General features: G+C 50.0%; 1 protein-coding gene across 10 annotated transcripts in view; it reads left to right on the top strand.

Annotated features, from left to right (window-relative positions):
* Nucleotides 1–14623, top strand: part of PHACTR1 (phosphatase and actin regulator 1) — a 551155-nt gene that overhangs the window by 500751 nt on the left and 35781 nt on the right. For all 10 annotated transcript variants that reach the window (XR_003521322.1, XM_027601439.2, XM_027601442.2 and 7 more), the window contains 2 exons: nucleotides 4421–4665; nucleotides 6748–6904. Coding sequence is in view for 9 of the 10 variants with exons in the window: in XM_027601439.2 (XP_027457240.1) it covers nucleotides 4421–4665; nucleotides 6748–6904 (402 nt within the window). In the remaining variant the exon portion in view is untranslated. The remainder of the gene's footprint in view (nucleotides 1–4420; nucleotides 4666–6747; nucleotides 6905–14623) is intronic.

A 14623-nucleotide genomic window follows, 5' to 3' on the forward strand; every position in this document is an offset into this window, starting at 1 on the left:
GGGTCCTGGGATCGAGCCCCGCATCGGGCTCCCTGCTCAGCGGGAAGCCTGCTTCTCCCTCTCCCACTCCCCCTGCTTGTGTTCCTTCTCTCGCTGTGTCTCTCTCTGTCAAATAAATAAATAAAATCTTTAAAAAAAAATGAGATATCGGATATAGAAGTTTCTAGAACAGGGGACAACACAGTCAATAAATGTTCCCTTTTTTTCACTCTCTCCATGCCTTTGCTATCTCAGTTCTTCCATATATTTGATGAAGATGCCCTTTTTGTCATTAAGCCATTGATGAAAAGTGCCGGCCAAGTCAGGGGCACTCACAACCCTGCAGCACATGCACCACGGGTACCTCCCTGAATATTAAAAAAAAAAAAAAAAATTCTTACTACTCTGTGAAAATTATTTGCCAGCCCCTTAGAAAAGCACCTAAATCTCAGTGGTTCCAGCCCATATTCACTCAGCAAAAATAATAAAAGATGAATGTCTGCTTTGTGTCAGGAACAGTGGTAGACACCTGCTACAAACATGAGTGAGACAGGGTCCCTGCCCCTCCAGGAGACTCCAGCTTGGTTGGGGACGGGAGGTAGCAAGCAAACAGATGTTCACAGTGTTCACAACGGTGGAGTCTGGAGAACATAGGCAAAGCATCCCCTGGGACAGAGTATTAACAGATAAATAGAAATCAGCACAGGGAAGGTGGGAGGGGAGCACATTCCAGGCCAAGAGCATGTAACACCTTGTTGCATGTGACTGAGGGGTAAGTTGTATGGGGACAGGGCTGGGAAGGCGGGGAGCGAGGGTGGGTTTAGTAATATGGGTCAGGGGCGCCTGGGTGGCTCAGATGGTTAAGCGTCTGCGTTCAGCTCAGGTCATGATCCCAGCGTCCTGGGATCGAGCCCCGCATCAGGCTCCCTGCTCCTTGGGAGCCTGCTTCTCCCTCTGCCTCTCTCTCTTTCTCTCTCTCTCTCTCTCTCTCTCTCTCTCTCTGTCTCTCATGAATAAATAAATAAAATCTTTAGAAATAACAATAATAATATGGGTCAAATTGTTCAGGGGATCGTGCGTCCTGCTGTGTTGGAACTGTTGCTTCTAGGCTGATGGTCTTCACTTCTCTTTAACGGTAAGAAATTTCACTGAGAGCAAATCTGCTAAGTGGCAACTCCATTAGAGAAAACCAGCCTTACTAAGACTGATACTCGGCAAGGTGTTCCATTTCCTGCCTTCAGCCACCAGGGCTGGAGGCCAAATGTAGTCAGGCGCTATGTTTATGTCAGTTTAGTTCTTGGCCTTGACTAGTACAACTCGTAAGGTGTGAACGGGATTTCCCATTCGTGTCACTCTTGGAGCACTGGTTTTGTGGAGTGGGCAGGCATTCGGGGTTCTAACAGACGAAGCAATGAGATCTGGGTTTTTTTTAGCAAGTTGCCCCTTGCTAAACTTCGGACTGTGAATAGTCCGAAGCCCAGAGAGTCTAGAATCCCCTTAGAAGGTCGCTTCTGTCAATAACAGGAGAGGGCCTCATTTATGGGCACGCCCACGGGCCACCTCACGCCCACGGGCCCTGCTATAAAGGTAGTTTTACCCCGTTCCGCCCAAGGAGACAGGGGCTCGGAGAGGTTACATCATTAGCTCAACGTAAAGATTTGATAGTAAGCGGTCTGTGTCTTGACTCCTCAGACCGAGGTCCCATAATAAGCTTTCCAGCCTCCACTCAGCTGACTCCTCTCTCCTTTGTCTTTTCTTGCTGCCTTTGGCTCCCCCGTTACTCATATGGGATTCTCAGGGTATTTGTCTTCCACCCAGCACCTTTCCTGACATATAGTCGGCAGCCAGTGGATATTTATGAATCAGACCCTTTTGGTGGATTCACCTCGCTTCCTGGGAAACACCTTTTTTTATCCTTGTGGCAAATTAGACATTCTCTCACCTGCTAGATTCATACTTGAAGCAGAGGACCTGCTTGGCCAGGCGAGGTCTTCAGATGTGTCTGTAGTGCCCCCAGCAGGCACTCGCTGATCACCATGAGCTGTCCCTGTTTCACAAGGCTGGTGGCCTGATCGCTCGCACCTACCCCCGAGGCTGGGGGGGCGGGGGGGGCTTGTGATTCTGTCCCACTCAAGGCCTTGCTCTTCCCCTGTATCTATGAAGGAGGAGAAACCGCAGGCTCCTGTTTATCACAGCCCAGCTGTGAAGCTGAGTTTCTTACCTTTCTTTGCGTAATATGTCTCCTTTCTCTGTCCTCTTGAGACAGTGTGGAACCTTCTAGCTTAAGGAATTCTTGTGCTTTCTCATTTCTAATTTTTTTTTTTTTTTTTTGGCCTCCGAAGATTCTTCCCACACCACATCGGAATTTCTCCGGGCTGCTTTTCACACCTTGCTCCCCACCTGTCCTATCCCCAGTTCCGTGGCTTTGACAGAACCTTTGTTAATTAAACTATCAGTGACGGAGGGGAGAAGGCGGGGGGTGGGGGGGGCAAACTGGGCCGGCCGTGCAATTAGGTTTTTGCCTCTTCCGGGTCTACTTTCCTTGATTCTCAGTGTGGAAATCTGGGCGCAGCCGGGAGGCAGTGCGTGCCTTGCGAAAAAAGGAAGGGAGACGTGGCGGGCGGGGTAGTAAAGCCCTATTAGCCACCTCTCCTGTGTGCCCCCCATCATTTGCTCACCTGCCTGCTCTCATTGCCCCCGGCACTCAGTCAGGTGGGGAATGGACTCCTCACACTGCTAATGGTTAACATGATGCTCTGCTTTTGTAACTCTGTGTTTTAATCTTACTCAGCCGTCGAAGGGTTTTTAAGTTGATTTGAGTTCATTGCTTTGAACACCATAGCTCATCTCGTAATGTGTTAACTAGATTTTCCATTTGTGTCACCTCAGAGTTATGTACAAAACACACAGAGAAAAAACAGCTCTTTGGAAACAATGGAAGGAAGAAAGTTAATTGAATTTCAGTTAGACGTGGCAATAATTTAAAGTATAATGAATGTTTCAAAGGAGACTATCATGCACTCATATGTCACAAAGAAAATTTTTCTTTTGGATAAGATATGCTAATGTAAAATTTATTGATATATAATATAGCCTAACCTCACCCTCCCCTTCCTTGTGAACGTCAGACACTTTTGGATGGTAAAATGTATCGAGTCACCTATGCTTAGAAATTCCATAAATGAAAGATGTAAATGCCACTTTCAGTTAACCTGCAGAAGAATTACAAAATTTCACTCTTTCCTGGCTCCATTTTGCTTGTTGGACTTCATTCAGAGCCTGTCATAGAAAGAATTCTGTTACTAAGCAGGGACCTAGGAGAGACGGTGTTTTTTTATTTTTCTTTATTTTTGTTGCTCTCTCTCCCTCCTAATTTCCCTACAGTGAATTTATACGGCTTTTAGAATGAAGCAAACCATTTTTAACTAAGATACATACATTTTTTTTATCTGAGTTGGTTCACCTCAGGAGGTAAAACCAAGAATGTCATCATCATTGCCTTCTGGAAAATTAACCTACAAAAAAACTAGACTGACATTACCTGTGGCTGCTAAGAGTCTGACACTGTCCTCCGGGGGGGAAATCCCTCCGACTTACCAGGACCCCATCCACCGATGGTCATGCATGTGTCTCCAGCCTTATGGTTCCACCCCTGCCCTTCCTCTGCATCTCCATCCATGACATTTCAACCAGTCTCTCCCACACCCAGCCCCTACCAGCCATGCTGTGTAGCTTTGAAGCTAGAAACTCAGGCGTTATCTCTTTCTTTCCTGGATCCCTAGCTTTACCCTCCAATTAATGCTCTTACTCCTCCTATGAAACACATGGGTTGCAAATGAACCTTCCTTTGACACTTGGAGATGTTATCTTAACCATAAATATTTCTGGAATTCAAAGTCTTTTTTAAAAAATTCTGCGTCTGGGGCGCCTGGGTGGCTCAGTCGTTAGGCAGCTGCCTTCGGCTCAGGTCATGATCCCAGGGTCCTGGGATCGAGCCCCGCGTCGGGCTCCCTGCTCAGCGGGGAGCCTGCTTCTCCCTCTCCCACTCCCCCTGCTTGTGTTCCCTCTCTCGCTGTGTCTCTCTCTGTCAAATAAATAAATAAAATATACAAAAAAATTTCTGTGTTTTTTTTTAAATTGTGACAAACGCACCAGACCCCCCCCCCACAAAAAAAAAATTACCATCATAACCATTTTCAAGTGTACAGTTGAGGGGCATTGAGTACGTCCACATGGATGTGTAAACCTTACCCCCATCCATCCCTCAGGAAACTCCGCTGCCCTAAAATGTTTTACTGTAAGGTTAAGAAAGGAGACATGAATTGCCCGGTAGACCCTTTGTCTCCTAGGATGGGACAGATGAGTCTTAAAAAGATGCTGATGCATTTATGTGACATGTTGGCCGGAATTAATGTCCTCTCTCCTCTCCTCCTTCCAACAGCTCTGAGCAGCGGGTGCCCTGTTCCACTTCTTACCACAGCTCCGGTTTGCACTCCGGTGACGGTGTCACCAAAGCAGGACCTCTGGGCCTTCCGGAAATAAGACAAGTGCCAACTGTTGTGATTGAATGTGATGACAATAAAGAAAATGTGCCTCACGAATCAGACTATGAAGACTCTTCTTGCCTGTACACGAGAGAGGAGGAGGAAGAGGAAGACGAAGACGATGACAGTGCGCTATACACCAGTGCGTATTGTGGGGTGTCGCGGAGGCTGGAGCTCGGGGGGAGGAGGGCTGCCCCAGCTGCCCCCTGCTCTGGCTGCCAATCCGGGTGCAGGTGTCCACTGGCCCGGGGTCACAGGGCAGGTCAGTTAGCAAGATGAAAGGGTAAATGTCCTCCAGACACCCTCATAGCTCCAAAAATTGCAACATCATGCCTCCACTTCTCATCCCTTAGATGGATTCTTCTGTCTTTCCTTGGATCCAACCCCCTTCCTCAAAAAAAAAAAAGGGGGGAGGGAGGGACCCTAAAATTCCGTTTCAGTCCACAGAATACTCAGAAATACTAGCTGTTGTGTATGCAACAAATTCATTTTTAAGGCCACCTCCACAACTCTAGAAGGCTTGAATTTAAATTTCTTCCTTAAGGCCTTTACGTGTGCAAAGAAGCAATGAAAAAGCGAAGTTCAAAATCTGGTGTTCTGGCCATAAATAGTAAATTTCAGCCAAGTGAGTACAGGCTGATTATTTGGTCAACTTTTTTAAGATTTTATTTGTTTATTCAGAGAGTGTGTGTGAGTGGGGAAGTGGCAGAGGGCGAGAGCGTCTTAAGCAGACTCCATGCTGAGCTCGGAGCCCGACGTGGGACTCGATCTCGCGACCCTGAGATCATGACCTGAGCCGAGACCAAGAGTCGGATGCTTAACTGAGCCCCACAAGTGCCCCTATTTGGTCAACTTTTTAATGGATTTACATAATAGCAACCTTTTACTGAATATATACTGTGTGCCTGACAACGTGCTAAGATTTTATTCTGTTCCGTGCATCTTAAAACACCCACTGACATGGATGCTCTGGCCCCGTTCCGCAAATAAGGGAAAAATGTGGAGAGGGGAGGGGCTCGCCCAGAGCCTCACATCTAAGAGGCAGCACCGGGACTTGGAGCCGGCTAGGTCTCCTCCCAAGGCCCTTGTTCTAAAACCAGTGGAGGAAGAAAGAAGACCAGCACTACTAAATAAAATCCAAAGGAATCCCCCCCACCATGGGCTGCTTCCCAGTCTCTCCCCCCCGTTTTACACGCACCAGGCTTCAGGCAGCTAAACTGGAGAGCTGGGAAGAGGCCTGGTGAGGGAGCAAAGAGATGATCAAAATAATGTCCAGGGGAGAGAGAACCACAGAGGGGCCACCAAAGCCCAAGGGACCCATGAGTGGGAGCAGCGCCCAGCTTCTGCTCCCTGTTTCCTCCCCGGAGAATTGAGCGTTTCACAGCCTTGGCACCACTGCCATTCAGAGCAGAGAATTCTTCGTTGTGGAGGCTGCCCTGTGCATTACAGGACGCTCAGCAGCACCCCTGGCCTCTGCCCACTAGATGCCAGGAACACCCTCCTCCCCCCACCGCCCCCCAGTTTTGACAAGCAAAAGGCATCTCTGGACTTTGCCAAGTGTGTCCTTGGCAGGGGATAGGAGGTGCAAAAGCACCCTCGGTTGAGAACCGTAGGCTTATTCCAGGAAGCCCTGCCCTCTGCTCAATCCCAGAATGTTGCCTGTTTCAGTGACCTTACTTCCACTCCCGCCCCAAATGCACCCCACTTTGCCCAACTATACTTTCCTTTGAGCGCCCCTGACTCTACTCCAGCTGGTCTCTTGTCTCCTGTGATCACCTGGCTCACCCGTCGTCTCTGAGCCTCCCCGCTGCAGATGGCCTCTAGCCGCTACCTGTTTCAGGTGACACCTGTCCCGTGGGCACCAACCCCTCCTCCTCTTTGAAGCTCCCCGTAGCCCCCCGAGGCCTCTGGCCACTCTCTGCCTTGCTTTCTGTCACGCTCCACAGCCTGGCTGGCCCTCCTTTGTGATGTTGTCTGCCTGCTGGGGTTCCTGGGGAGCAGAGATCCAATCATAGTCTCCCCGCGTGCCCCTCACATGCACAAGACAGCGCTAGGTATAGAGAACATCAGTGAACGCTCTGAGTAAGGCCTTAGCCGGCCCCAGGGGTTTAAGCCCACTGTGTCTGCCTGCCTGCCTTCCCCCTCGTGGCCCACCCACCCATGGCCGCGTGGAGCCCGGGCAGCTGGGGGGCAGCGTTAAGGACTTTTTTTCTCCCTCCTGCAGCCTCCCTGGCCATGAAGGTGTGCAGGAAGGACTCCTTAGCCATCAAACTCAGCAACAGGCCCTCCAAGCGGGAGCTCGAAGAAAAGAACATCCTTCCCAGGCAGACGGATGAAGAGAGACTGGAGTTGAGGCAGCAGATCGGCACCAAGCTCACCAGGTAGGAGAGCCCGATGGGCCGTTGTGCGGACTCGAGTAGAATGCAGTCTCCATCCCCAAATCCGTCCCGGGTGTCTCTGGAAGCGCTTCCTGTGGGGAAAGTCCGTGGGAAGCATTCCGGTCTTCCCCAGCTTTGCTGTTATGGTCCCTTCCCATTCACTCAGCCACATCTTGGAACTGTCACCTGAATAAAGGCTCAGGGAGAAGCTGAAGGGCAGATTTCCAGGGAGAATAACCGCCTTAGAAACACCACCACCATCCAAGAGCTAGGACGACCTACGTCCACTGGCGTTGGGTTTGGTGAAGCTCAGTGCCATCAGATAAGCACGTTTTCTGCCGTGCTGCGCAACTGGGTGAGGCCAGTGGTGGATCATGCCTCGTCACAAGCTTGTGAGCCTTCCTGAGTGGTTGCGTCTGTGTAGAGATAGTACGGGTGTACTTGTGGTGCTGTGTTATATTAATGTATTAAACACCTACATATGTGTTTAGAACCTAGGGCACGTGTATGTGGTATTAGCGGACATTCGCGGGGTGCTTATTATCTGCCTGCCATTCTTCTAAACGTTTTACGTGTATTAAATCATTTCCTCTTTGAGCCTCCCTGTGAAATGGGCATTTGTGTGCCCATTTCACAGAGGAGGACAGCGGACGCCGAGACCTGTAATTACCTGCATCATGCTGCGCAGAATGGCTCCAGAGCGCCCCCTCTTGACCAAGTGTATTACGCCCCCCTCCCCGCCCCCCCATTCTAACCGCTGTCGCGGGGAGCCCTTCCTTTGTACCAGGCACTGTGGCAAGGCTCTGAGCTGCCCTCTGCCTCTTCCTAGCGGGACAGCCTCGAGTAAGTCACTTGTTCTGCCTGCCTATGTTTCCGCGTTTGTAAAATGGGAGTTGTAAGGATTCCGAAACATAAGTAAAGCATTTAAACGCGTTCCTGGCCCATGGTGAACACTCCGTTACCCTCCCAGCAGCCCCGTCTGGTGGCTTTCATGATCTTTACTAGTACAGGGGAGGAACGTGGCGCCTAGAGAGCTTCCAAAGGTGCGGACATCATCCAGCAGCATACTGGTGTTGCCCCCTCCCGCCTGACTTAGGTCCTCACTTAAGGGCCCCTTTCTGCCTCACGGTGCACTTGGTTCCGTCCCGGAGGATGCTGTTTTAATGGTACCAGGCTGCGTAAATTGTTCAGCACAGACGGATGATTTGGTCTTGTGTCACGCAGACTTCAGAGCCCTAGAATGGAGATAATCTCACCACCCGCATGTGCACACACCCTCTCACACGCTCACTGGAGGTGGTGACATGTCCACACTGTAGCGATCCACAGATCTCTCTTCATTCTGTGGTTGCAGCTGCTTACCGTGTCCTGGGGAGCCTGGATGGGTGCACATTCTTCCTTCTGTGGAACAAAAGTCTTTGTCCCTGCAGCTCCTCCCCAGGGTCACATCCTTTTTCTTCAGCGACTACTCAGAGCCTCATCCCTCTCATCATCCCTCTTGGGAGACAGAGATGCTCCTCTCCCAGGATATAACCCAGATCTTCTTTCTGGGCACGGGATGGGTGGATATAGCTTTGGGTCGCTTCCTGAACCCGCTTGTTCAGTTTCATACCTAATACAAAAAGGGCCGTCTGTTAGGGGGCGAGGGAAATTAGGAGCAGTTCCTTGACCCCAGCCCATCTTTTCAAATGCAGCTCCCCCTTCCCTGAGGGTGGGCACCCTTTATCATGGTTCTCTCCCCTTCCTTCCTGCTTTCCCAGCTTTGCTACAGAACAAGCAGAGCCCCAGGTATGTGAGGGCAAAATGGAAGAATTCTCTGTGGGGAGTGAGGTGAGGGAGATGCCGGCGCCTCTGCGGCCCCAGGGTGGCATCGTCCGTGGGGAGAGACAGGGAAAGACAGGACATGTAGAAAGCAGGCCTGCCCTGGGCTCTCTGCTTATCTGTTGTAGAGCAGTTCCACCTGGAGGTAACTGAAAGTAAAACGAGCCATTGATGTCCCAGAACAGACTCCTGAAAGGGAGACGGTGCCCAGCTTCTCACGCCTGAACCCACGTTCCAGTACCGCCCCCATGACTGGCTGGTGGTGGTGGGGCGAGACCGCAGGTGGGAAGAGACACAGGCCATGCACATGCTGGAGGAAGCTCTCCACAAGTGAAGCCTCGTCCCACCCCTTCCTCCTCTAAGGACACTTAACTCTGCTTGGACTTCCTAACATCCCCTGAAGGTTGCCGTTCCCAGCTCTCTCTCACCCTGGTCGTGGCCTGGGGGAGAAAAGAGGGGAGTCGGGACGGTCATGTTGGGAGGATTCAAGGCGTGGAGCTGGTCTGTGTCCTTGCTCCGCATTCACCTCGTCTTTGTTCACTCTTCAGCTAGGGAGTTTGTCTCCTCGTGGCCAGACCCTGGGCATCTCCAGCCAGACTGTAGAAAGTGGGCCTAAAAGACAGGACGTCGGGAGTGTTCAGTGGGTTGACCAGATAGTGCAGAAGCCAGCAAATCAAGGGGACGGGCCAAGTCCACGTCTCCCAGTCTTTGAGAGAGTGCAGCCGCTGATTCACACCCAAGGAGTTTTCAGGACCATTTCCTTTGGGGTGAGAACCCAGCTCTGTGCTTCCAGCCACTCCCTCATCATCCTGATGCCAGGGCCAAACAAAGGGGAAATCTGAGAAGCAGAAGGTGATGGGCAGCAGCAGAACTCATCATAGGGCAGGAGCCTTGGCTTCCAGTTCTGATTCTGCAGTTTCCTGAGCAGGCATCTGTCCTGGGCCTTCACTTCCTAACCCGAGGGGATTAGATTAGGTCATCTGATGACCTAGCACCATCTGTGAGTTTTATTACCAAAAAAGTAACTAATAGAATGTAGGAACCTGCATTAGAGTTAGAAGTTACGGGGCTGTGGCATTCTTTGGCTCTTGGAGGGTCGTATCATCGTGCTGGAAATCTTACATGCTTCCAAAAGCACGTAGCCAAGTCTACAATGCTCCGGGAGTGACAAGTAAGACACAAAACGTAATTTTAGCCTGGTAGTTTTAATAGCATAAAACAAACAAACAAACAAACAAACAAACAATGTAGCATTCCAAGAATAATCCCAACTTGGAGGTGGGAAGCAGAAGCACCAATAAAACAATGTCAAACATTAAGGCAGAGTTTCTCCATAAGAATGCACAAACATCATTCTTCCAGAAATATGTTCTCATTGATGCCATCGGGCACACTCTCCAAAACCTCAATCAGTGAGTCATCTGGATGTTTGACAGTAAATAACTGTTTCAGTCAGTTGCCATTTGAGAAATGTGGGCCACCCTTGAGACATGAATGTGGTCGACTGGGTGCACGTTGCTCTGTGCCTTATGTATACAGACTCAGGATGGGTGCAGAGAACCAAGGGGTGAGCAAGCCCATCCACCGGGGGGTGGGGGGTGGGGGATAAAGGTAGCAGAACGTCTATTTAAATTTATTTTGTATCAAAAAAAATTTATTTTGTATCATTCTTTTTAAGCTGAGTGCTTGTGTTTGTATTATAAACACGCATGGTATGTGAATGCAGTGGTACTAGTATGTGGTTAAAAGAAATGGCATATGGGGGGTGGGTGCCTGCCTCGATTTTCTTGATGGACTTCTCAAAAAGTGTGGAGTTCACAGATATAAGGGCCCCTTCCCAAGCTAGGTGAGGAGGACTTTTCATCTCTGGTGACCTCTGGTCCGTGGAAGTGTGCAAGCTCAGGGCAGTCTCTTACCTCCCCCCGCCCCCCCCCCCCCGGAGCCCTGCCCGAGTGCAAGACCCCACTCTTTTCTCTCTGGGTCTCCTCTCAGGGCCCTTCAACCTGAACCCTAGGAGCGGTCAGCCTGATCTGCCTTCTGGCCCTTCTCCACTTTGCAGCCTGGGGCGCCGATTGGCCCACGAAGTGAAATTCTCCCCCGAGGCTGGGGCATAGGGCCCCTGGGAATGGGGCTGTCAGGGACCAAAGAGAAGCCTGATGCCCCCAAACATGGGCTATTGTCTCTGAGATATCCTTTAGAAAGTGAGTCATCCTGTAAGCCACCAGGACTGCTTGTTTTAAAAGGAAGAAACTGAGACTCTGGAACGTGGCCACTGCATTTAGTCCTTTCCTTGGGGAGCAACAAGCTTTCTAGACCTAGCTGGCTGGGTCCTCTCCCATCGAGACCCTCTCCTCCGTGCCCTCCAGTGCCCTCCAGAATGTTTAGATCAGACAGCCAGAGGAGAAGCCTGGGAAGGCAAATCAAATGGAAGGCGCCTCACAGTGTATGTGGGAGTGTGTAATCTGAAGCACGCACGGGCGTAAGTGAGGGTTGAGGCCGTCTGCTTCCCTGACACACTGGTTCCCTGAACATACCTCTTCTTGCTTTCAGTATCAGCCTTCCACCCAGGGGGGAAGGGCCTTCATCTTTTGTGCAGTCGTGGTTGACCAGACTTTCTCAGCACCACCCCCGCTGGATCAAGCACACCCGCACTTGTAATTGGAAACATCTCTATGGGGAAGCTCTTGGAAGCCTTGCTCAGTTTGGGGAAGGATGTTTTTCCTCGTGGTGTCCTCTCTGGACCAGACGTATCCAGTGATTCGGGCTACTCGCCCATGATTCCACCCGACGATCAAAGGCAGATACTTAATTTAAGCTACTTGGAGTACTGGTTCCTAGGGTGGCCATAATAGCGAACCAGAGACTGACCGGCTTAAACTAGAGAACCTGATCGTCTCCCAGTTCTGGCAGCTAGACGTCAAGACCAGGGTGTCGGCAGGGCTGGTTCCTTCTGAGGGCTGTGAATGGCCGCGTGTGCCATGCCTCTCCCCTGGCTTCTGGCCATTTGCTGGCATTCATTGGCTTTGTAGATGCATGACCCTGATCTGCATCTTCATCTCTGCTTCTCCCTGTGAGCAGGTCTGTGTCAAAATTTCCCCCTTTGCATAAGGAGACTGGTCATATTGGTGAGGGCCCACCCATAACAGTCTTGTTTTGACTTGGTTATCTCTATAAAGACCCTGTCTCTAGATAGGGTCATATTCTGAGGTCCTAGGGTTAGGACTTCAACATATGAATTTTGGGGAGACATGATTCAACCCATAACATTTGGGGAGGTGCAAAGTGGGTCTAACTAGGAAAGGGGCCACAACCTCAAATGCATGCCAGGGCCAACCAGATAGTGAACATAAGTGAAGCAGGCATTTCTAAGATTGTGAACAGAGAGTGTTGGGAATGGGGGCAACATGGGAAGCTCACCCCTTATCTAATAGTATCACTGGTACTATTCAGCTCCAACCCCTGTTGTTTTGCAGAAATGAAGGACTAGTTTTTCAGATCCTCTGAAAAAAGTCTGACATTTAAAAAAAAAAAGTTCCAATTTTTTAAAACATGGTACAGAGCAAATAATATATTTATGGACTAAATTCAGCCCAAGGACCACATCTCAACCTGGGCACTTGGTTTTGATCTCTGACCTGGAAACTGTCATTTTTCTTCCGTGGACCATAGTCATACATTCTCGGGGGAGTGCACTACACATTTTTCCCAAGATTTTGAGAAAGGAATATTACTGTATGTTGTAAACATAAATGTGAGGGGCACTTGAGTGGCTCAGTCAGTTAAGCATCTGCCTTCAGCTTAGGTCATGATCTCGGGGTCCTGGGATGGAGCCCCCTCGTCAGGCTCTGTGCTTAGCAGGGAGTCTGCTTCTCCGTCTACCTCTCCCCCCTGCTTGTGTGTGTGCTCGCTCGTGCTCTCTATCTCGCAAATGAGTAAGTAAAATCTTAAAATATATATATGTGTGTGTGTGTGTGTATATATATATATATATATAAATGTGAGAGTGTTGCATGTCTATATCTGTAGCAATTTGGAAGTAACATCTTATAGAATCCAAATTCATTTGAGTGTAGTTATTTATGTGGATTGATCATTAAAGCAATCTACCAACTCTGCCACGTTCCTAAAAGGAGCGCATGGTCCAGCTTTCTTTGTCTCAGGAATTCAGACAGATGACTGCAGAAGGACACGTGAATTTGGATGGAGACCTACCTGTAGCTGCTGCTTCTCAGTGTCCATGAGTCTGGGAATCAGAAGGATCTCAGGTTAAAGCACCTGCTGGTTGTTGATAGTTTGAACGTACACTTCAGACGTGAAGACCAGCACTAAGCGCAACATCCAGATCGGAAGTAGGACCCTCCTTTGATTAGTATGAAAAATCCCTCCTCTCCTCCTCACCAGGGATAGTTCCCATCACTTGGCTGTCCTTGTCGTGGCAGGAGGTGGTGAACTAGATGGGGCCGCTGGGAAAATGTTAGTGCTGCCCAGCCCCCTAGAACCTAGTATGTGATTCTCTCTTATTTAGAATGTCGTAACGTGGTAGAGAGAAAGAGTACGCTAAACCCACATTTTAGGCTGCCAGGGGTGGTTCACAACTAAAGTCACTATAAGCAGAATATAAAGTCCTATGTACAGAGGATTAGGTCCTGCTCAAGGCAGAAAATTGAAATCTATTTTTTATGCTCACGGCACAGGCAATAAAAGACAGTAATTCTGACTTCTGACTGTAGCTTGCACACGGCTTATGGTTTGGGAAAATCGCTACAGGAAGTCTGACGCACCAGAGCCTCCTTCCAAGGTGGCACATGACATCTCCCCGCCTGCTCCCCCCACCAAAATCTAAGGACCGATGCTAAGTGTGAGCCAGCATCTCTCCAGGCCGGGTGATTTCTGCTGCTGCAAAAGTACATCCCCCAAATAAGGATAACACTCAAAGGTCTGTAAATTCAGTTCAACTTTGACCTCTTAGCCTAGGACGCAAGCCACTGCGAGTCACCATGCGAATAAAAGACGGAGGGAGATAGACCTGAGAGCAGTTCAGGAGGAGCTTCGTTGTGCACCTGGCCCTTGCAGCCAGCTCCATCATGGTCACCCCCAGCATCTTGGCTGCAGCGGTGGTGGGGGTCCTGGCACGGAGCCCAGCCCAGAAGGGACCCGGGAGGGAGGGAAAGAGGGTGCTGCGTCCCATCCACAAAGCCCGGCTGGGCGTGGCTCAGGCTGGTGGGCTTTCTCTGCGCATTCCGAGACCACCCCTAAACCAAACTGAATTGGGGTATGAGTCACCACACTGACACTGAGTGGATGTGGTTCTTTGTGCAGCATCTGCATAGCAAACACGTAGACCTGTCCAGGCGCTCAGATGCCTGACATCTCCCATTAACTCACTGCACAAGATAGAAAGCCCTTTTTAAAAGCCCTTCTTCAGGGCTTTTAGCCATGAAAGGTGCTGAGTCGAGTGGAGGCTACAGTACTGTGTGTCTGATAGAAAGGGGCAACCGTACATGTTTTGCTTTTTGTTGTTAATGAAAGCTGCGAAGGCTGTCCTGGGGAGATTTGACGGAGGCGTCTTGGGAGAAGGTGGAATAAAACTGCAGGAGCACAGGGATGGAGGTTGGGGCCTTGGGGCTTGAGCCACACACATCATGGACCGTGCACTGACCTGTCAAAGCCGAGCCTTGCAGAGACTCAGGAGCCTCTTGCTCTCCTGCCCCTGTCTCCAGCTTTAAGAAATGCCATGAACCACACTGAGATACCACCTTACACCAGTTAGAATGGCAAAAATCGACAAGGCAAGAAGCAACAGGTGTTGGCAAGGATGTGGAGAAAGGGGAACCCTCTTACACTGTTGGTGAGAATGCAAGTTGGTGCAGCCACTGTGGAAAACCGTGTGGAGGTTCCTTA

Source organism: Zalophus californianus, chromosome 7 (genome assembly GCF_009762305.2).
Source record: "Zalophus californianus isolate mZalCal1 chromosome 7, mZalCal1.pri.v2, whole genome shotgun sequence".
Taxonomy (NCBI): domain Eukaryota; kingdom Metazoa; phylum Chordata; class Mammalia; order Carnivora; family Otariidae; genus Zalophus; species Zalophus californianus.